Source organism: Thunnus albacares, chromosome 10 (assembly GCF_914725855.1).
Source record: "Thunnus albacares chromosome 10, fThuAlb1.1, whole genome shotgun sequence".
NCBI classification, from domain to species: domain Eukaryota; kingdom Metazoa; phylum Chordata; class Actinopteri; order Scombriformes; family Scombridae; genus Thunnus; species Thunnus albacares.
The window spans coordinates 20468879-20491657 of NC_058115.1; the positions used below are offsets into that span (position 1 = coordinate 20468879).

The window sequence follows — 22779 nt, forward strand, 5'->3', positions numbered from 1 at the left end:
GTTTTGCAGTGGTGACCAAAGCTGTATCTTTGGCTCAGGCCAGTTTAGGCTTAAGTTCTAGGCTACACTTGCCCTCCTCCGGATAGAAAAAAAATGGTGTGCAGTTGTTTATCATTAAAGAGCCCATTTAATGGCAGTCATTCTAAATGGTAGTGACGCACTAATGTGATATGCTGGATTAATATTTATACTGACCTTATTAAACTGACTGTTGAGGCATGACTGATCCACATGAAATACTGTCTCTTAGCCACCGTCATTATAGATTGATTCATTGATTTACAATATAACCTTTGTAGGACAACATAATAAAAATTTGCATGAGCATAAAAAGAATGTGGTGTGTCAACATCTCTACTTATAGATGAGAAGGGAAATGTGGTTACAGCCTCAGGTTACTTCACACACTCAATTCCGTACAGTTAAAAAACCAGAAAGGAGAAGACCTCTCTGACTATTAATCACGTCAATTCCTTGTCTAGGTCTACTCAGTTCCTTTTTGGGTCATCATTTACAGTATACATTTGCTCTTGAAATGTCCCCAGGCAGAGTTCCTGGAAAGCAAGGTCATGACTACAACCTTGCTTCCCTGCCTTGCTCTGTGAGTCACCCTACCAGCCTTTTATGGAAGAGGAATGCCCAGGCCACCTCATGTTGAGGGGAGACCAGAGTGTCTCTGGCTCCTGACCTGGTTCTTTCCTCTTTAATACATTTATACATTAGGCGTGTGTGTGTGTGTGTGTGTGTGTGTTTGTGTGGGTGTGTATAGATATCACCCTGCCATCTGCATCACGACAAGTCAGCTCAACCCATAAATCTGAGCACAGCATCTTTTCTCCTCGCTGCCCACATTTATTACTCGTTTATCATCGATGAGTGACCACCTGGGAGAGAAGAAATTCAGTTATAGTCCCTGCACAGTTACTATTTTGGCCTGTTGACCCTTGTCATACTTTTCCTTTGTCCCCTCTCTGAATTATTGGCTTGTGCAACACAGTTTTTCAGAAGAATGCTTTTAAGATTTTTTTTTTTTTTTAATTTTCTGCACCACGGTAGAAACTGTAATCTCTTAATTCTTGCCCTCCAAGTGGAATTCAGGCCTTACCAGACTTGATTTTTTTTTTTTTATGGCCACAACAAATCCTTTGTGATCATTGTGGATTTGCTCCATCTGAAATAACACTGCACCATAAAATAGCTCTTTTGTTTTCATTGATTTATTCTATAGTCGCCATGCCTCAGATGGGAGAGTCAAATTCCCTTTTATCCGTAGATAATTCTTGTTTCCTGCATGATGTTCATTTTTTTTTTATGAGCTTGATTTAATTGAGATTGGTCCATGTCTAAAATGACTAATGTCATGTATTTCCTTTTCTCTTTTCATCTTTATCTCCTCCCCTCTTCACTGCTTCCTCCTCTAGCTTGGCGGTGATGAGAGAAGAGTAGACAGTAGGACTATCTATATTGGTCATCGGCAGTGTTCTGCCAGTGAAGCTTTCATCCCACCCAAGTTCTGTGATAACAGGATTGTGTCCTCCAAGGTAAGAAGCACATTCACATTCATAAGGCAGGGCTCCTGTCTGGCCATACACCAAACTGAAATTCATACACCTCCGTTTGTTTCTCAGCTCCTCTGCGTATTATGTTGCACCTGCCCTCGGGCTTTCCTTCTCTCTTATCTAACACTTGGAATGCGAAATGAACTCTTGCACAGTCCCGACTCCTGAGCATTCCCATGTTTTCCTTTCTTTATCCCTCCTCCCACTGCCTCTCTACATGCTTGTCTTCACTCCCAGCGGAAGGCGATTATTTGTCTGTCAGGGGAGCACTGGCTGTGGCAGTGAAATACATGGCTGCTATTAATGTACTGGCAGGGTGGGCAATTCAGTGGTTTCCCCCTGGGCTCTGATAGACCGCAACCCCCCCCCTCCTCCCCCATTAAATCTCACCCCGCAGTCCTGTGTCAGTGGCAGGCTCATGCAGGTGCAGGCTGGCTGGCTTATGGATATGAAGGGTTGAAAATGATGGGGGGGGAAGGAAGCCGGAGTGAGAGTAAGACGGCAGTGGGATTTATAGTGGTGCAGAGGGTCCCAGTGAGGATGGGCCAATCAATTGCCTCCTGCCAGTATGTCAGGGTAAACAGTCTTTAATTACCCCGGCTGTAGTGTTTATGCTCCTCCATGCCTCTGCCCTCCATCATCCTGTTGCTTTTGCACTCTGCAATGACCAATCTCCACCTCTCCTCTCCTGCTCTCCTTGCTGCTGCTGCTGCTGCACCATCACACTCAGCCACCCTCACCGCTAACACCCCGCCCCCTCCACCCCCTATCCCCCTCCCCTTTTCTCATTACTTTCACTCTCTTTTCTCTCTGGCAAAATGAGATGGGCCATTCTGCTGCGGCTGCATTTCAACACTCTCCCCATGCAGACATTCCCCTTCATAAACAGCGGCTTATTGCTGTTTCTGTGTGAGTGAGTGTGTGTGTGTAAGTGTGTATGCCTGCATGCTTATGCGTTTGTGTTTTTCACCCGGATACTTTGTTGTGTGGTCCAAAGTTACCAGCAGGGTATTGTTGAGCTGTCTCTTAAGGATTTTAAGCAGATAAAAGTCTTGCTTTAACCCTGATGGTATCAGCAGTCACGGCCACTTCAAAACATACAAAAGATACAGAAACCGTTGCCAACTTGATAACTTCATTGGCTCTCCATTCAAGAGAAGCCGGATCAAGGGAATAAATCTCTAATCTGAATCAATACAATACCTGTGGTTCCCTAAGGGTTGTCTCCCTAGGCTGTACCAAGAAGAGAGACTACAAGCTATTGAAGTTGCCTTTTCTCTTTCCCCTTCCCCTGCGCAGACAGAATACACAAATGCTAGAGCCTATTAATATTGACTGCTTCCCTAATATCTCTCCCCTTGCCTTTCTCTAACCTCCCACTGTAAGTTAGGTTGAAAAAGGTCATGCTTGAATGGGGGAATAACACAGCAAAGAGCAGTATCAAAGATCAGATCTCTGTTTCTCTGTGACTCACAGTACATACATGTTTTTTCTTTTTCTTTTTCCTTCTGCAGTATACAGTGTGGAACTTTCTACCAAAGAACCTGTTTGAGCAGTTTAGAAGAATTGCCAATTTCTACTTCCTTATCATCTTCCTGGTGCAGGTAAGGACAGGCTTTGTTAGTGTGCCAAACCAAACAAAGTGAAGAGTTTTGTTAATCATTTTTCAAATAATACTGCATGGATGTCTGCTCTGTCTGGGACTGTGCTGTTGTCAAACAAGTTCATGTAGTCAGGTCCTGTGTGTGCATCTGACCTTATCAGACCAACACCATAAAGTTGAATCATGTTGATGATCAATCTGATTGGGTAAATGCATCTCATCCACCTTGGCCTTATTTGGTAGACCTACAGTACTGATGCTTTCAAAAATAATGCCATGAATAGTTTTTATTTATCAATTAACTTCATACAAAGTGCAATAAACAGAAGAAACCTAAATTAAATCAATATTGGTATAAGCGGATTTGCCTTTAAAATAGTACCAGTTCTTCTCGGTACACTCGTTTTTCAAGGTAAGGTCGGTTGTTCCTGCATCTTGGAGAACTTGCCACAGTTCCTCTGTTGATTTAGCCGTCTCAGTTGCTTCTGTCTCTTCATGTGATCCCAGACTGACCCGATGATGTTGAAATCAGGGCTGTGTTGGAGACATATCATCTGTTGCATGACTCCTTGTTCTTCTTGTCACTGAAGATAGATCTTTATGACCAGAATTTATTGTGAAACTACAAACATACAAGAGTATGTTTGTAGTTTCACAATAAATTCTGGACCAATCAGATGCTTTGAATATCTGATGTGCCTTAAATGTTTGCACAGGATGTACATGATATATATATCCACTGTATAAAACGGGGTGAGGAAGTGTTTGTCTGTTTGCATATGGCCAACACAGATGTGGAAACAGTCACTTGAGAGGAACTGTTTGCATGAACTGTTTGCATGTTTTAAATGGTGTGAAATTGCTATGGCTTCCCTTTAGGCTTGTGCAATGTGGTTTGAATTGCAGTAGTTTGAACCCTTGCTCACACTTCTAATCTATGTAAAGAAAAAAAATATCACACTAACTTTACTCTTTCACTTGTATCTTTTACAATCAAAAGTTTCTCACCACCTTTTTGCTATCGTTGGTCTCGCGTATATGTCATTGTTAACTTGTGTTGTGTGTGCTGCTTTATGCTCATAAGTGGAAACTGTCAGCTGGCCAAGAGCGCTGACTAAATTGCAGCGACTGGCATCCTTATTCCCCTGCTCTGTGCTCTTAAGTGACCTCTCTCCTCTCCTCCCCTCATGAATGTGGAGAACATAAAAGAAAAGACCATTTGCTCCCTCCATCTGCTCTTGCTCTTCCATCACCCCTTTTTCTGATCCACGGAGAACCTCTTTCCATCCAGCCATAACCTAAACTATGGCTGCAAACAGCCCTTTTGTGTAAACAGGTGCTGGTGTTGGACTTGCTCTGGAGAGATGTGCTTTCTCCAGTCACATACTGACTGAATGAGCTCACAGAGTGACTGCTCCCAGAAGCCCAGAACTGTACTAAATCGGGAAATATCTCTTTGTAAAGTAATTCCATCATTCTCGTGTCAATAGCAGTTCAATTGCACTGTTTATTTTTCCTCCAGCCCTTGCTTCCACAGTTGACACTCCAGCCTTTATTTTCCAGTTTGTGTAGTTCGACTCTATATCATCCTCAGCTAAAGGACATAAGTGCCGAATTCTGAACAGTTATGTGTGAAATTATCGTGAGCTAATGCAGTACACTTATGTGGGAGTAAACCATCAGGCATGTTTGCATCACTCACACAAATTGCCTATTGCTGCGTGTATGCGCCAGGATTACCAGAGCGTGATGTATACAGTGGAGGCTGTTTGTTTATGTGTAAATACATTGCATGTATGTGTATGTGATTGCGTGTGCGATGTATGACTCAGTGGGTGTCCCGGGTTTGCTGACGGTGTTTACCCAGGCTGCAGCGTGGTTGGCGTTTCTCCTCTAATCCAGCCTCTCTTGAGGGGTTCCTTATCCGAACCACTCAGTTTACCCGTGCAGCCTGCTATTATATCAGAGCGAGAGAGAGGATGAGAGAGAAACAGGTACACAGACCCTGTGTGCACTCATTTTGCACTTGCATCTCACAGATGAAAATAAACCTTTTCACTTCCCGAGAGAGGTTTCATGCAAATGCTTTACCGACTGCCAAATGTCATGCATCCTCCAACTCTCTCTTTTTTTTTTTTTCTTTCCCTTTGTCATCTGGTCCCCTTTTTTCTGTCTTTCTTTCTCCCTGTCTGTCTCTCTCCCTCACACATTCCCCCCATTTCTCTGCAGCGCTGCACTGCTGACGTCAGGAGCCAGGAAGCCCTCTGTGCTTCTGAGTGCCACAAATAGACACAGGCTGATAAAAAAGCACCACTCTCCTATAAATAGCCCTGCATGTCTTTGCTTGAATTTGATCGAATGGGAATAGAGTGAGAGAGTAAGAGAAATGGCGACGGGAGAGCAAGAGAGAAAAGCTGAGAAAGAGAGAGAGAGAGAGAGAGAGAGAGAGAGAGAGAGAGGAAGAGAGAACGAGAGGGTGAAAGGAATAGGACGCAAGGGCCCACAGCGTTGCCCTGGGACCCTGGGGACCTGCTGGCTGTCGCTCACTCTGACACACTTCCTGGCTCAGATGAAGGGCTTTGTGCTGCTCCACTCTGCTGCTCTGATATCACACCAGCACATCAGCATCCGCACACAGTTCACTCCTATTGCTGAGATTTTTGTCTTTGCATTTGGTGCAGAGGAGGAAAGGTATTTGGCCATTTGGAAGTTTGGTGGGGATTTTGCGTAGGTTTTACGTTATTACTTCATTTTAACCCTCACCCTATTCCAAATATGGTCGTTGTCCTTGATACCGTTGCTATGAAACCTGTCAAGTCTGATTTCACATGGCATTGTAGAGAGAGAGATAAACAGTGTTTGTTTTTTTTAAGTCCCTTTTGAAGAACATATACCGGAATGACAACATCATTTGTCTCTTTTTATAGTCCTCTTTTGAAAAGTTGTCGTCACAGTTGCCATAGAAGTGGCAAAGACAAATCAAACAACATTTTTGGCTGAAAGTTGGCTTTGTTGAGCGCTCTCTCTGTGCTGTGGTTGCCCTTTTTTCAAGTTTGACCATCTGGCTGGTGCATCAGAGGGACATGATGTCCTCAGTCCTTCCTGCAGTTGCTTTTTAGCTTTCTGTAATCAGCTAGCTTTCAATCCAAACATAGAGAATAAAAAATGTTTGCTGTCGACTTACTATAGGCAAAAATAAAGAGTCTCTAACGTTCATTGCATCTGTGCCGTTCTCCTTTGAGAACCTGGTCACGCCAAACATCGAAGGCTAACATGACCCCAGGGTAAACTGAGACCTTCTCAAGAGGTATTCAATAATCTACAAGCTACATAGACCCGAGGAATATGCCCTGGTTTAATGAGTTTCAAACAGAGAGCCCCATATACCATCCTCAAGTACACTCACTATTTGTCTGAAGCATTGAATAATCTCACCTCTAGCTCTCTACACCTGAGGCTACTGCGGCAGAATTATTACTTTCTCTTCTGTCTCACTGGAATCGCCAACTACTACAAATATAATGCAGACTCTCCTCTGAATCTGCACTCCTCCGAATGGTCGATGCACACTAGTCCATCTCTGCCTCGTAATTGATTTATCCTCCAGTTAATTGTAATCACAGTAAAGCTTGGGTAGGCTGGCAGCTCTGCTGTTGTATGGGTACAGAATGTGGCTGTGTGTTTGTGTTCGTAGTGATTACTGAGCGATCAGCAGGTTTGTTTTATTCTCAGTCAGAGCACAGGTGAGGAAAACACCGGAGACTGCTTCAAAACCCATCTCTTGCTCTTACTTGAGCTAATGTCTATCTGACAGCTTGTAATGCTCCTGGTCAGAATACCAACGAGCTGGATGTGTCGTGTCGCTGCGTGCTGTTAATGCTCACTCTGGCTCAGGGGGGGACCAGGATCAGAAATACCGGTTATGATGGTTTTAAGGGACAAGCGCAAACACACAAGGCCGTTTGTGTGTTGGGGTTTTAGCTGGGAGCTTTGGTCAGGTGGTGCTCCTAAACTGGCTGTTGGGGATTACCTGATCACTGGTCCCATGCTTATTCTCACTACACACATTCATAAAAATGAAACAGAAGGCTCACACACAGCTCAAACAGGTAAGGTGAGTCCAACAAAGCTTTGTCTTGGCCCTCTCCCATACCTTGGCAGAAACATAGAAGCGCTGGCATGCCTGCAGATTAAGCACTCTGTCTCTGGCCCACCTGATTAAAAGTCCCGTGGTCCAGAATCTCCCTTGTTCTCTTCCAAAATGTAAATGTCTCCCATGTTTCTTACTGATGACCAAATTTGGGGAATAGTAGAAATGCCTCACGGAAACAGACTACACCCTGTATTTAGAAAACTAGCCCCACCTTCGAAACCATCACCACTCATTCCTCCCCCTGCAAACCACACACACATGTGGTGCAGTATGGGTTTTGTAATGATGTATAGTATTCAAAGCATATCTTCTCAGTCTGAAGGACATATGTTTATTGTTGAGTGTTAGCATTTAATTTCTCTGAAGTATTTTTTTTTTTCCTCCCCAATAGGTGATAGTGGACACCCCCACCAGCCCAGTCACCAGTGGCCTACCCTTATTTTTTGTGATTACAGTGACCGCTATCAAGCAGGTAAGACACTGCCTAATGAGGCTGATGAGTGTTAATATAATTGTTATTGTGATTTCCCATTGCCATGTCCTCATTTTCTCATTGTCTGTCACATTACATCCTTCCTCCTTCTGCATATAACATAATAAGTCCCTCTGCCTTCATAGCTCCCTTGCTGTGATTTTTGTGTAAAGTACGTGACTAATGCTCTCTTGGGTTTTATATTAATATGCTCTGCTGGCGAATTCTGATTGGGGAGGAAAATGGGCTCTCTGGGAGCGTGAGCAAATGGAGAGAGGAAGTCTATTACAAAAATACAAATTATCAAGGGGAGTGTCTGTTTCTTTGATTCTGTTGTTGCCATGTCCCAGCCTTAGATGTATTGTTTCGGATTGGCTTTTTAGCTAATCTGCTGCTGGGGCTTTGAAATGCACAATAGCGGGAGGACTTCCTTCCGAAAATATATGGGACACACTGATAGCGCTGGACCGCCTTCAGCCAGGCTTTGAAGTGGGACACCACAGCAGTCCGCCGGACTCTCTTAGTCAGGTTGAGGTGAACTGTATAGTTCACCCGACCATCCGTGGAATGCCTGTCCTCCCTCTCCGACCCCGTTTTCATCCACCTGGAATCATTTCCCTGCATCACTCAACAAGACTTTCTCTCTCTTCCTATCACCTTTCCCTGTAATCCCGCTTTCTGGCTCGAGCACTGCCTTGGCACACACTATGGTTTCCCTCTCTACCCTCTGCATCTCTGCGCCATCTCCTCTATCTCCATCACTATCTTAAAGTACTTAAAAAGTCTACTCTAGGCTTTGTGCCTTATACTGCTGCAGCCCCAGGAATGATATTTTTATCCGACTCAGTATTATTTCATGGTATACTGTTCCAACTCACTGCTGGACAATCGCTATCCCATTCTGCTGCTGCAGGCACTTTTATGCATATAATTATGGAATACTAAATGTAATTATTATACTGCACATACAGAACTTTCTTTATATCTTACTTCTCTTGATTGGTGAGAGGTCCTGACGAACCTATACTGTGTTTCAGTAGAGTACTTATGTTATTGTGTGATTTGCTAATGTTCCATTGGTGCAAATGTCACAAAGACAGTTTTGTACTTTTTTTGTGTAATAAGGAAATAATAAAATTCTGATTTTGATATGTCGCCATAGGGCTATGAGGACTGGCTACGGCACAAGGCTGACAATGAGGTGAATAAGCACCAAGTGACAGTGCTAGAGGACAGCCGGAGGATACAGAAGGAGAGTGAGAAGATCAAGGTACCTTTCAGCAGCTACATCTTAGCTAAGATCCAGCGTAACAAACATTTCCTTAGAGACGTGGCCTGAGAGAAGCTGCTGGCAGGTTGGCATGACTGTGTTTAGAACGTATGCACGGGGGAGAACATCCTCTGTCTGCTCAACTGCTTAGTTGTTCAAACATGTTTGTGTTGGTAACAAATGTATCCAGGATGTTGTGTGCAGGTGTTTTTTTGCAGCGTATTTTTATCTGTCTGCTATGGTCCTTGTAGTATTTTCAAAGATTTATTTGTGTTCTCAAAAGTGTAACATTCATCAGGCAATATATGAACCAACTTCTGGTTATTTTAAATGGTTGTTACTGCTGCTGACACCACTGAGAATCAACACCCAGCTGTCAAAACCAAAACATTATTGTTAGGTCTAAAACTGGGGGCAGCTGCTCTCAGCGCAGGAGCTCACACAAGTTAACTGTCAGCTACCTCCTGCTGCAAAATGGAAGAGAGTTAAAGTAAACATTTAGCAAGCCAAAGAGAGACAGTTGTCTTTTCTCACTAGTTGGCAGACTAATCCAGAATTAAATGGTGAGTGAATATTGAACTAAAATGTGTCTGGTGTTACTCATGTTGCTCTGTTTATGCTATACTATTTGTAAGCAGGCAGCTTGTCTGCAAACACATTAGCCACAGAAACTTGATAAAAAAAATTGGTGATTGGTATGTGGTTTCGTTTTGGAGTCCTTCTGCTCCCTAGTGGTAAAATTACTTGAAGCACCTTTAAATGTGATTGTTTAAACCTTTGTCACTTATCCTGTCCAGTGCTGAATCCTTCTGATCTGGTACTTAAGAAACGGAGAGAAAAACGATCATGGAATGTATTTACAATTGTTTTTGGTTGTGTTTCTTTGACCAGGTTGGAGATGTTGTGGAGGTAGAGGAAGATGGGACCTTTCCCTGTGATTTAATACTGCTGAAATCTAGCCGAGATGACGATACATGTTTCGTTACCACAGCGAGTCTGGATGGAGAGTCCAACCATAAGGTAATGTGGACCTCTTTGCGGTTCCCCACATTATTTGCAAATTTTGTTGGTATTTTTGCCATTTTGTAAAAGTTATATTGGTTATACTGTACATATTTGTGAATATAATGCTTATTGGGTTTATGGGAAGGAAGTAGGCATTCATTTTCAACAATTTTTGCAATTTTCTACCTGCACTTTCTTGTACATTGGAACCTGTTGCTTCTGAAAAAAATCTGCAAGTTTCTCTTGTCTAATTCCTCAAAAATATATGTTTGTTCCTTTTTGTGCTCAACTGTGAGTCACAGTATCTGGGTATCATTTGTCTTCCTGTGGTACCCATGTGTGAGGGGTAGAGGAAGGCTAAAAGGATCTCTTGACCCGACCCAGTCAGCGCTTACACTCTGTCTCTCTCTCTCTCTCTCTGCCTCTTCCACTTGCCCAGACACACTACACAGTGCCAGACACAGAGAAGGATCTGGAATCTCTCAATGCCACCATCGAGTGTGAACAGCCACAGCCTGACCTTTACAAGTAGGCACTTCATCATGTGGCCCCAACAGATTTACACTACAAGCATGCATTGCTCAACTCAACTGCCAGTTGGAAATGTCTTGAACTTCTCAAGAAATGAAAGTCAAATTCAAGCAGTTTTGTTCTGACCAGCTCAGAATTGATTATTACTCATTAGTAGGAATCTTAGCGCAGTCAACAAAAAGCCTTTAGCTCCCCCTTGGGGCAAGGAGTAGAAATATTGTCATTTAGCCACACATCAAAGTGGTGTTTTAGATGTGCTAAGTGCCAAATGCTTACTATTCAGGGTCAATAAAACTGACAGCATGCTGCTGGCTAATCACCTATAATTAGCTGGCTCCTAAACCTCTGCTCCTGATTTTAGGTCAATGAGTACTTACAGTTTTTTAAAGTAAATCAACTCTGCATAGATTTGGATACCCCAAGTTCAAATCCACTCTAGTATAGACAGATTGAATGATATGCAAAACAAACATCACACATACTTTTTATACTTTTTACAAATGACCTCAGATTCTAAGCGTGTATGTATTTTTGTTCTAGGTTTGTCGGTCGTATGCACATCTACAAAAGCAATCAGGAGCCTGCAGTGAGGTGAGAGTGCTCATGCACGACCATGTCAGCTCAGAGAGCTAAATCAAAACACAGTTGCTTAAGCACTCATTTGTTTCCCTTTGCATCACCAACAAATCATTATTCCATTGATCCTTTTATTGCAGACAAGCATTAAAATTAAAACAGGCTGGCATGGCTTCAGCTACTCCTTCCAAACCTCTGCCACAGGCATTTATCATTGACTGCTTTGTAATAGCCATATAAACAAATACCAGTGTCCTTCTCAAGAAAACTGGAGCTGGTGTAAGCCCAGACTGCAGTCATACCGTGTACTGTCCCTGCATATTTTAGAGTGGATGCCAGCTTGGCTGCCAGGTTTCCATTTAGAGAATGGAGGAGTGTGTGGATTGCACAGCTTCTGTGTGACTGAACTGTTTGATGTACTGATGTGTTTGTGCAGGTCTTTAGGCCCAGAAAACCTACTGTTGAAAGGGGCAACTTTAAAGAACACTAAGAAAATTTGTGGTGAGTCAAATGTTATTGACAGTAACTATATTAGTGTATTAATATTACTGAAGATAGTTCAGTATTTAAAAAGAGCATCCTTTTTCTGCTCCTTTTCTTTTTTAAGGTGTTGCTGTTTACACTGGCATGGAGACAAAAATGGCTCTCAACTACCAGGGCAAGTCTCAGAAACGCTCTGCTGTGGAGAAGTAAGTTTAGAGAAAACGGTGTAAACAAGCTTTAACTATGTGACATACCTCTGGTACTCACATATTTGATTTATTTTATTTTCAGGTCCATCAATGCCTTCCTTCTGGTTTACCTTTGTATATTGGTGAGCAAGGCCCTAGTGTGCACTATACTGAAGTATGTATGGCAGAGCAAGCCTGGGCAGGATGAGCCTTGGTACAATGAGAAGACGAAAAGAGAGAAGGAAACCAATCTGGTGAGTATGCATTTTAGCAACCTGCCCGTCCTTGTTGTCGAAGCAGTCGAACTGTGACACACCACAACGACATTGTATTGATGTTATAGAAAGCACAGTCCAACAATGTGAAATTTCTTAATTAGTATCACTCATCAGTACTTTGCATCATGCACATCTTGAAAGTGAAATATCTGCAGTTACACGTCTAGAGAGCCACACAGGAAAAAGTCCCATCACAGCATCAGTATATTATCATGTATAGCAAATATTATTGTAGCTAGAAGCGCTCAGTAAATACTTACCCATCTGTAGGATTGCAGTTGTAACTTCAGCTGAGCTCCATCCATCGTATTAAAACGTTTTACAAGCCCTAGCCTCTTCTGGTCCACACTAGTAAAACTCCTCTCAGAAAAATGGCCACTGCAGATCTACACTGTGACACAGTCCATTTCACTAGCTGTTAACCTTCTGCCCTAGCACTCAGTGAACTGTGAACATCACGATACAACATTGCAATTGCCATCATGTCTTCATATTTGTTGTTTGGATACTCAAGGACTACTGGTACTTAACTGAGGCACGCAATGTATGTTATTAACATAGAGTACAGTGCAGTCAGACTGTGATAAATCACCTGCCCAGCAATGTCTGGTGACAAAATAAAATGTACATTTTAAATTTGTGTTCTCCTTTTCCCCTCAACAGTATCTAAAGATGTTCACTGACTTCCTGTCCTTCATGGTGCTCTTCAACTTCATCATTCCGGTGTCCATGTACGTGACGGTTGAGATGCAGAAGTTTTTGGGATCCTTTTTCATCGCCTGGGACAAGGATTTTTTTGACCCTGAAATCCAGGAAGGGGCACTGGTCAACACCTCAGACCTCAATGAGGAGCTGGGACAGGTCAGACAGATGGATAATATCAATTAAACCATATTTGAATCGAATAAATGTGTGTCATTGGGGAATTCCTCTCTGCAAACTCAGGGTTCCCGTGTCTTCTGAAAGACCTGGAATGCATAGTTCATCTTTCCAGATTTAAAAAAGAAAGGAAAGACAGATCAAAATGTTCTGGAAAACACTGAATTGACCTGTATGTACAGATTTGGAGTCTTTATATACAGTAGAGCATGACCATAAATATGTGTGCCTATTCGTAATTTACATTACAAGTGAAACAGTTTAAGTAAAATACAAGGAGACATACTGTTCAAGAGCTAGTACCTTATAATTCACTGACTTTGACTGACTCAAAACAGGTAAAATAATAAATTATATAAATAAATTAAATAAAACACTACTGCTGTACAGAAATTGTATTGTTTAAAATGTAAAAGAAAATAATTTTACACCAAATTACTCAGGTCCAGTGCAGTGAAGTGACGGTTCATCATTCTTGGAAAAAAGCTTCTACATTATAATGCTTTTGTTTCACAAACACCTATCTACTAAACTAAAATATTTGTTTGTTTTTGTAAAATTTTAAAAAGTAAAGTAAAAAATAATCTAAAGTTATGAGTGAGTCCAAGGCAAGACTGATGTCCATCATCAAAATGTGGTCTTGAGACTGATCTGTACAGCGCTACTGTAAAATACGAGCTCTTGATAATTACACCAGACTGGCACTCTTCTGACTTCTGTTTTTTCTTTATGGCATTTCTAACTCCGCAGTCAGAAATGAGTCACACTTGGTTTGCCAGATGATTACTTCAATTAAAAGTGACGCTTCATAAATCTGATTAATGCAATGTTATTCTTCAAGGGAGTAATTGCCTAATCTTATTGTTGGAATCTGTTTAAATGGGCAACTGAATATTTATGGGTTTGGAAGAGTCATGGTCTTTTATCACATTGTTTACAGGTGGAGTATGTCTTCACAGACAAGACGGGCACCCTTACTCAGAACAACATGGAGTTCATAGAGTGCTGTATCGACGGCTTCCAGTACAAGTACAGGGACACAAGCTCAGAGTTGGATGTGTTCTGTGTCACAGATGGACCTGTGAGCAAACTACAGCAGAAAGCTGGCAAGGTGGGTGTTGTGGTGTCCCTCCATCTGTTGTAAAAGTCACACAAGCAGCAACATATGGCCATTACATAGCTCGTTGCTCAGAAAGACCCTTCACAGGTCAACCACATACAATCTCCTTGACATGTCAACGTATGCACTCAACATGGAGAGGCAGCAGAGTGTCTGTGTGCTCTTGACATGAGCACCTGATAACACTTTACAGATGGTTGCACCTCAACATGTCCAGTATGGTCCAAAAGTCTGAGACCACTTTCGCATATCTGTTGATAAGAAGTCAATTTAGACAAGTCTTTATCTCAACTCCAGCTACTGTATATGGCTCGGTGTGTGGCTGCAAATTAGTGCAAGTGGAATTGTTGATTGATGCACCATTTAAAAAAAAAAAAAAAAAAAAAAGATTTCATAATTAATTTAAGAGAAATTGAGTTTATTTAATTGTATTAATTCACATTCATGTTGTGTTGTCAGGAGAAGGAAGAGCTGTTTCTACGTGCCCTGTGTCTGTGCCACACAGTTCAGGTGAAGGAGTCTACAGAGCAAGATCAGGTCCAAGGGGACGGACTGATGGACCAGGTGGATGGCTTAGGGGTGGATGGAGATATGCTCCATGAACCACTGAAGCAGAGAGGGTTTATAGCCTCTTCACCTGATGAGGTTGCTCTGGTCAAGGGTGCCATGAGGTAAGAGATGGGCTGTTATGAGTGAGTTAGACAAATGCACTAAGCGTTCGAATCATTTAAAAGTCAGTTAAATATGGATGAATATGAATGTGAAGTCTTTAGATGATATACAGTTTATTACACTCATTCACACTGTTCCTGAGTACACAATTACTCATTTGTGATGGTTTGTCTCCACCTGCAGGTATGGCTTCACATTTCTGGGTCTTGAAAGTAAAACCATGAAAATTCTGAACAGGAACAACGATGTTGAAATGTAAGTCTGTCATTTCGAAACTCAATTATACATTTTTCTTGATATTCATCTCTTTTTCAGTATTCACATTTACACCAAGGAACTCATTTTATTTCCATTTTAAAGGTATGACCTGCTTCACGTGTTGAACTTTGACCCAGTGAGAAGGCGAATGAGTGTAATCGTCAGATCCAAATTAGGTGAGATTACTTTTAGGCTTATTGCATTGACTGCTATTTAGTGATGGCCCTCAGCTCTGACTATGCTCTGTATTTGTGTGTATGCATGTTTGTGTGTGTTTTTGTGTCCAGGTGATACACTGCTCTTCTGTAAGGGAGCAGACTCTTCCATCTTTCCCCGTGTCAGACAGGAGGAGGTCGAAAGGATACGTATGCACGTGGAGCGTAATGCAACAGTGGGTTACAAAAGCAACATTGTCTTTCCAAATCTTCAGATCGCTGTAATGATTTCATAGCAGATTATTTTGTGTTTTCTTGCTGTAACAGTGTGTGTTTCACTGTGCAGGAGGGCTACAGGACGTTGTGTGTGGCCTACAAACATCTCAGTGCAGAGGAGTATGCCCAGGCAGATGCAGGACTGAGGGAAGCTAGACTGGCTCTGCAGGACAGAGAGGAGAAACTCATGGCTATTTACAATCAGGTGGAGACCGGCATGAGTCTAATAGGAGCTACCGCTGTAGAAGATCGGTGGGTACTCACAAAACATAATTGCATTTTGTTATTTTGCACGCTGCTGTTGTCCTTCCTCTCCCCTCCCTCTCGATAAAGACAAGTGCCAAGTATCTATGAGGCAAGAAATCTCACAACACACCTTGATAGAGGAGGTCAAAAGTTTGCTGAGGCTGGCAAAAAACATAGTGTCATAAACCAGCATCAGCCAAGTTAACATTACAGCTATTGCTGGCATTTGAGCCCCATCTAAATATACTGTAGGAGGTGGTGTCATTTGGAGCATTGTTTCACTTCTGATATACAGTACTGTTCTTATAACAGATCACTTCCCTTTTGCTCTAATGTAATGAAGTAATTTGTTCTTTGTAATATTGTTTATGCTAACTCTAAACTTCCTGCAGCTGCTTTATTGTAAAGGCTTTCAAGCATGTCCAGCAGCTTTTTCCTGCTTCTTGCCCTTTGTCAGATGTCACCAGACTCCTGCTAGTCTTTGTCCTGTATGACCTAGTAGTGACGGCTCAATGTCCCTCTTTTCAGAACTTTTTAATGTAAACTCACACTGCCATCTACTGGTTGACATGGGGTACTCTTCCAGAATCCAGCATTTAAAAACATGCTAATAGAAAGTATATATTGTCTTATAGTCATTATTGAAATTGTGTCTAATTTATTTATTTTTGTTCTTATCTCTCAGGCTTCAAGACGAGGCGGCAGAGACCATGGAGGCTCTGCAAGGGGCAGGAATTAAGATTTGGGTCCTAACAGGGGACAAGATGGAGACAGCAAAGTCCACCTGTTATGCTTGTAGATTATTTCAGAGGGGCACAGAGCTGTTGGAGCTAACTGTTCGCACTCTGGAAGATGGAGGGAAGAGGCGTGAGGAACGACTGCACGAGCTCTTGCTTGAATACCACAAGAAAGCTGTGCAGGATGCACCACCAGTCAAGACTGGCGTCACCAGGTTGTTAGATAGATTACATGGTTTTTTACATGATTCTGGTTTGTATGTTGAAGTTATTATCTCTGCCAGGCGTAAACCTGGTAAGAGATCATGCGTTTGGTGGTGTGAGTCCATGTGTCAATGTGTGTATCTGTGGGCAGCTAATCTCGCATACAACTGGACTCATCAGCCTAATATTTTTTGTGCACATTTATGACTGCATGCTCAAGGACTTCTCGTGGTTGCAGTGATTAACAATTTTGTTAAAACCTATTTTCTAACACGGTTCCTTATGAGCCTTTAGTAAAGCTTAGACTTTCATCTTTTCATCAGTCCTCGCCATTTCATGCCATGCGGTACGACATAGCAAAAGGCATTTCCGGCAAAAAACTGGGCTAAAAACAAGCCTTACCTAGTCTGTTGCAGGCCACATTTTGGCCTTTGCCGTGGCTCAAAAACTGACATCCATAGAAAAGTTTGATCTCATCTTGAATTGGAGCTGCAGATTAATTCCATACCTGATATGATATGATCCAGTAAAGTTAGACACAATACGACATGAATAATATCCCCCTTTTTGTTAACTTTGCCACCATCTTGACTGTAAGGGAGCTGTTAGGGACGGTAGGAGTGAGAATCTCTCTTTTTTGTTTGGGAGGGGAGAGGGAGGGAGAAGTTTTGTTTTGTGTGGTGTGTTCCAACAAAATGTTCTAAATAAATAACATTTAAATTGAGAAGTTTGGACTTATTTTCCCGTTTATTGTTTAAGTTTATACAGTAAAGCAAACCCAGGAGGACGCTTGGTTACAATACCATTACACTATTCTATGCATCTTAAAGAAAATTGAGACTAGACTATACAAAAAAAAAAAAAATTCAAAACTTTGCAAATCTCCGCTGGTTGCATCTGGCAGTTGTGGTGGTGTCGCAGTAGATGCTTCATCATCCACATGCCCCCAGACACACCTAGTTGAGATCTGCACTCTACTGAGTGGACTCTTATTCTCTAGTTTTCTTATGATTTGCTTTTGTATTAACATCATTTAACCAAACTCAGTCTTATTGATGATTTAAATTATTTTCCTTTTCTGTTTGCAGGACCTGGTCTTCGGCCAACCAAGACTATGGTTTTATTATAGATGGTGCCACTCTGTCGATGGTGCTCAACTCCTCCTCTGAATCCAATTCCAGTCGCTACAAGAATCTGTTCCTGCAGATTTGTCAAAACTGCACATCGGTGCTGTGCTGCCGTATGGCTCCTCTGCAAAAGGCACAGGTCAGAACAATCATTTGAGATGTGGAAAATATTTATTCATTAAAGATTTGAATTCATGATTTTCACAGTGAGCACTTATGTTCAGATTTTTTTTTTAAAGTTGCCCCATGTCTTGCTCCATCTTTAGATAGTAAAAATGGTGAAGAACTCTAAAGGCAGCCCAATCACCCTTTCCATTGGAGATGGTGCCAATGATGTCAGTATGATTTTGGAAGCTCATGTTGGCATTGGTAAGAAATTTCGTGCTGAAGCTGACCAAGGACCTATAATTACTGTCTCAAGTAGAGTGACGGGCAACCTTTTGGTGAAGGCAGTGCATAATTATCTGTTCTTGGTGTTCCAGGTATTAAGGGTAAAGAGGGGCGGCAGGCGGTGAGGAACAGTGATTATGCCATCCCCAAACTCAAGCATCTCAAGAAACTTTTGTTGGCACATGGGCATCTCTACTATGTTCGCATTGCTCACCTTGTGCAATATTTCTTTTACAAGGTAGGAGGAGGAGACACTTCTGTCACATTGACCTCATGTCATTAGTCATGCGAAGAACTTGTTGCGGGTCTCAGCATAGCCTGCATTTCCCAAACAAACCCACAAACTTGATTTGAGGATTATGTGGCAAGGTGTTCTGAGAGAACAAGATTTGACAAGATCAGCCCTCTTAACAAAGTAAACAGATTTTTAGGTTGAACTCAGGTTAACGTGTTGTGTTTTTGTACGTACATAAGAAGCACATGAATGCATTTGATGTTCTTTGTTGTTTTTGTCCATCGGTGTGAGCCTGTTCTCTTTCTCTGTTTGCCTGCAGAACCTCTGCTTCATCTTACCTCAGTTTTTGTACCAGTTCTTCTGCGGCTATTCTCAGCAAGTGAGTATGTCCTGAGGCCCTTTTGAGGTTCAAAGATGTTCTGAACATGAAAGGAGGCAGTGTCCCTTGAATCCACACCACCTCGTCCTCCTGAATGCCGGACTCTTTCCCTCAGATTGCCCCTCCCTCACTGCCCTTGGGATGTCTGAACTCTGATTGATATGTTTATGTACTGACACTAATTCACAGACAGATATGAAAGACATGTGTCCTGCTCTGCCACCATGGTACATTGTATGTGGATCTTATGTAATCATGGTGGCACCTATTCATGTCTGTGTGTGTGTGTGTAGCTACACTCTCATGAACACAGTGACTTAACAATAAGTTTTAGAGATTCAGGTCTGGGAAATGATGCAATTACAGATTGAGATCATTGGTTAATTAATGTATTAATTAGTAAAATTAATGACCTTTTAAAAATAATTGGTGTGTCCAGTTGTGAAAGGTGATGGAGAATATTTCATTCTTCCTCATGCCACATGGCCCTTACTCGGATCTTTCATAAGTAAATGAAAGATTTATATAAGCTTGCTTATATGATATACTATATGTGAAAGTATGACGGTGTGTATGAGTTTTGTCCTCTCCGTGATATTAACCCCTGGTTGCCCCATCCCTCCTGCTCCTCCTTACCAACCCCTTTCCCTTCACTTCCCCCCTCCTGCTCCCATCCTCCCCAGCCCCTGTATGACGCGGCCTATCTGACGATGTACAACATCTGCTTCACCTCTATGCCCATCCTGGCTTACAGCCTTTTTGAACAGCACATCTGCATTGAGGTTCTGCTGGACAATGCTACCCTCTACAGGTAAACCTGGGGATTTTCCCGGATCTGCAGTATGCTGTTCCATTTTATTAAAGAGCAACAGCAGTCATACAAATGAAGATTTTTTATCTTTTTTTTAAATTTAGATCTAAGATCACTATTTCGAGCAATTGTAACTCTGCCAATGTGAAAAACTGTTGAACTTTTTTACTTAATCAAAGAGCCTAAGTGGCCTTTATTTGATGTTCATTAGGCTTTACTTTTTTGTCTACTTTTCATGTATTCAATTGAAATCTACCTCAGTCACTAATCAAGTCACCTTGATCTATGTGATGGAGCAGCTAAAGACTTCATGCATGATATTAAAATGTAGTTTTAATTTTCTGTGCTTTAATGAGATTGTATGCCAACATGCATTAAAGAATGGCTCTGTGCATCTTTGTCTGTCATGATTTTCTTCAGAGAGATTGCTAAGAACGCCATGTTGCGATGGGGACCCTTCCTCTACTGGACTTTACTAGGAGTCTTCCATGGCTTGGTCTTCTTCTTTGGTGTTCGATTTTTGTTCAGTAACCCAGCACTGCAGGATAATGGCCAGGTTTGTCCTCTGACCTAGTGTGTTATCGGGTTACACGATGAAGCATTGTCTCCTAAATATATCTCATGTGTCTTCTTCAAATCCAGGTTTTTGGAAACTGGTCATATGGAACGATTGTCTTCACTGTCCTTGTCTTTACTGTCACACTAAAGGTAAACTACGCCCCTGTTGTTTATTTATCTTTTAAGAAAGGGTGTATCATTAGAGCAGCTGTTTCAGGGGACAGATGTCTTGCAGAACATTGATTTCGATAAACAGTGTTGGATATTTGACATGTGCATTTAATCACTTTTCTCTGTCATTCTAGCTCGCGCTGGACACACGGCACTGGACATGGATCAACCACTTTGTAATCTGGGGCTCCCTGGCCTTCTATGTGTTCTTCAGCTTCTTCTGGGGAGGAATAATATGGTTAGAAAACAACCTATACAGTCATAGCTGTTGACCTTTTTTTATTTCTCATTTTCATCAGCTCTGTTCTTGGCTAGTCATCTCCTGTAGCTCTTCCAGCCAATGTAAACCAACATGTTCCTCTCCTGCAGGCCTTTCCTGAGGCAGCAGCGTTTGTACTTTGTGTTTGCCAACATGCTGAGTTCAGTGTCAGCCTGGCTGGTCATCATCTTGCTCATCCTGCTCAGCCTACTGCCAGAGATCCTGCTTGTGGTGTTCCGCAAGCCCCGCGGCCCCCACGCTCGACAGGTACAGCTGACCCACAAACACACACGCACACACTCGGCCTGACGCGCTCTAATACATTTACACTCTCTCTCTCTCTCTCTCTCTCTCTCTCTCTCTCTCTCTCTCTCTCTCTCTCTCTCTCTCTCTCTCTCTCTCTCTCTCTCTCTCTCTCTCTCTCTCTCTCTCTCTCTCTCTCTCTCTCTCTCTCTCTCTCTCTCTCACTCTCAGATTTTGATGCGCAGTCTTAACATATAATTGTTGTGACATTTTCACTTTTTTTTTTTATCAAGGGTTCAGTTGTTGTTAATGGAGTCCATCCTTGATGTATTTCTGAGTGAAGTACAGTGATGGGATATAATTAGGAGTGGGACAAAAATAAGATTCAAAGTTGATCCGATCACTCCAAAGTGGGCATGATTTTGTGTATACGGAGTAGGGCCCGACCGATACTGGATTTTTGGGGCTGATACCTATATTAAAGAGTAAAAAATTCCGATATCAATATAATAATCTTATTTTTTATATATTATTTATATTCATATATCATATATTCATATATTGGTGCATATCAGACAACATATATGTTAATACTGATATATCTGTGATAGACCAATATCGGCCAATAACATTGGCTGACCGATATATTGGTCGGGCTCTAATACGGGGCTATGTGGCACCGTAGAGGACTGTTGGTCTTAGACTCTACCTACACCTCCCTCACCCGTGTTGTTACAGTAGTTCAGAAGGAGGAGGACGAGGGAGAAATGAATAAATATAGACGTCCACTACATTCTTTGAAACTGTAAACTAAGTATTTGCCAACTGACATCCAAACACACACCTCTACTCCATCATAGCACTCTGCAAGCTACTATGACCCATTAGCAAGTGTGTTTTTTTATGATGGGCATTACCTAGTTGTCTCACATTTGATCTAATAAAGTAATGTACATGCCCTGGGTTCAAGATAAGTCATCAAAAATATTTCTGCGTTTTATAGAAATGTTCATATATCAGAACAATTAACAAAGAACTATAGAAGAACTTTGAAAATGTATTTTCTTCATGTCACTGTGTCTCTACGATCAGTCTTTAGTATCCATAACAGTTTATATGTGGGTTTTTATTATTTTATTGCATTTCAGAGGGACATTTTGATTTTCCTCCCAATTTATCCAGAAGACATATTTTGTCATTTCCATTAGCTCCACATGGGGCAAATGTGTTTTCCATGCTGCTGGAAATGTTTGGTGGTATGCGCTGTGCTTTTGAGTGTGTTGTTTTTTTTTTTAAATGATGTCTTGATGTTTTTTTAATTTGGAAAAAGTCATAAAACAAACCAAATGTTTTGGACATATTTGAGGGAAGTTTTACAGCAGTGATGTACAATATGAATATGGTATGCATTTCCAGGTTTTTTTATTTTTGAGTGTGTATCTGTCAGTTGACTGTGGAGTTTGCCGCCTAAAATAAAAGAAGACAGGTGGTGTAGTGTAACTATCCAGTACTTTTATTATAATTTAGAACACCCCCTTTAACCTTATTTTTACTCATTTTCCACCTTTCCAACGTTGTTTTCCCAGCTATTACTCTCGCTTTTGCACTTTAACACATTCTTCTTACTCTGTCTCACCGTCTTCTTTGTTCTCTCTTCCTCTCGGGACCTGCCTCCCTAAAGATGAAGCATCGCCTTCCTTCCTCGGGGACATCTACCATCTTCATGCTGTCGCAGACCGCTAGCACTCACAGCTTCTCATGGAGTGACTGAGGTCTCTTTTTCTTTCTGTCAGCTCTTATGCTTAAATCTCTTCTCACAGAGTTTCTCTGTCTACCAGTCTTGCTTGTTTTTCCTACCTGTTGTGTCCTTCCTCTCCCACTGTTCGACTCCTTCCTTACCCTCTTAAGTAACTCAGGGGTGGTGTTCTGTGGCTATTTATA

General features: G+C 41.8%; 1 protein-coding gene across 7 annotated transcripts in view; it reads left to right on the top strand.

Moving 5' to 3' along the window:
* The window catches only part of atp11c (ATPase phospholipid transporting 11C), a 43234-nt gene that overhangs the window by 15731 nt on the left and 4724 nt on the right, over positions 1–22779 (top strand). For 4 of the 7 annotated variants that reach the window (XM_044363215.1, XM_044363209.1, XM_044363210.1 and 1 more), the window contains exons 2-28: positions 1422–1541; positions 3074–3163; positions 7707–7787; positions 8950–9057; positions 9949–10077; positions 10502–10590; positions 11134–11184; positions 11606–11670; positions 11777–11858; positions 11944–12094; positions 12782–12979; positions 13938–14108; positions 14577–14788; positions 14973–15044; positions 15150–15223; positions 15335–15438; positions 15549–15730; positions 16410–16676; positions 17754–17931; positions 18059–18161; positions 18275–18420; positions 18737–18796; positions 19480–19607; positions 20028–20163; positions 20250–20315; positions 20471–20574; positions 20706–20862. In XM_044363215.1, the coding sequence (XP_044219150.1) occupies positions 1422–1541; positions 3074–3163; positions 7707–7787; positions 8950–9057; positions 9949–10077; positions 10502–10590; positions 11134–11184; positions 11606–11670; positions 11777–11858; positions 11944–12094; positions 12782–12979; positions 13938–14108; positions 14577–14788; positions 14973–15044; positions 15150–15223; positions 15335–15438; positions 15549–15730; positions 16410–16676; positions 17754–17931; positions 18059–18161; positions 18275–18420; positions 18737–18796; positions 19480–19607; positions 20028–20163; positions 20250–20315; positions 20471–20574; positions 20706–20862 (3324 nt within the window). Of the gene's footprint in view, positions 1–1421; positions 1542–3073; positions 3164–7706; positions 7788–8949; positions 9058–9948; positions 10078–10501; positions 10591–11133; positions 11185–11605; positions 11671–11776; positions 11859–11943; positions 12095–12781; positions 12980–13937; positions 14109–14576; positions 14789–14972; positions 15045–15149; positions 15224–15334; positions 15439–15548; positions 15731–16409; positions 16677–17753; positions 17932–18058; positions 18162–18274; positions 18421–18736; positions 18797–19479; positions 19608–20027; positions 20164–20249; positions 20316–20470; positions 20575–20705; positions 20863–22519; positions 22611–22779 lie in introns of all 7 variants that reach the window. The other 3 variants (XM_044363211.1, XM_044363212.1, XM_044363213.1) reach the window with 1 other exon arrangement.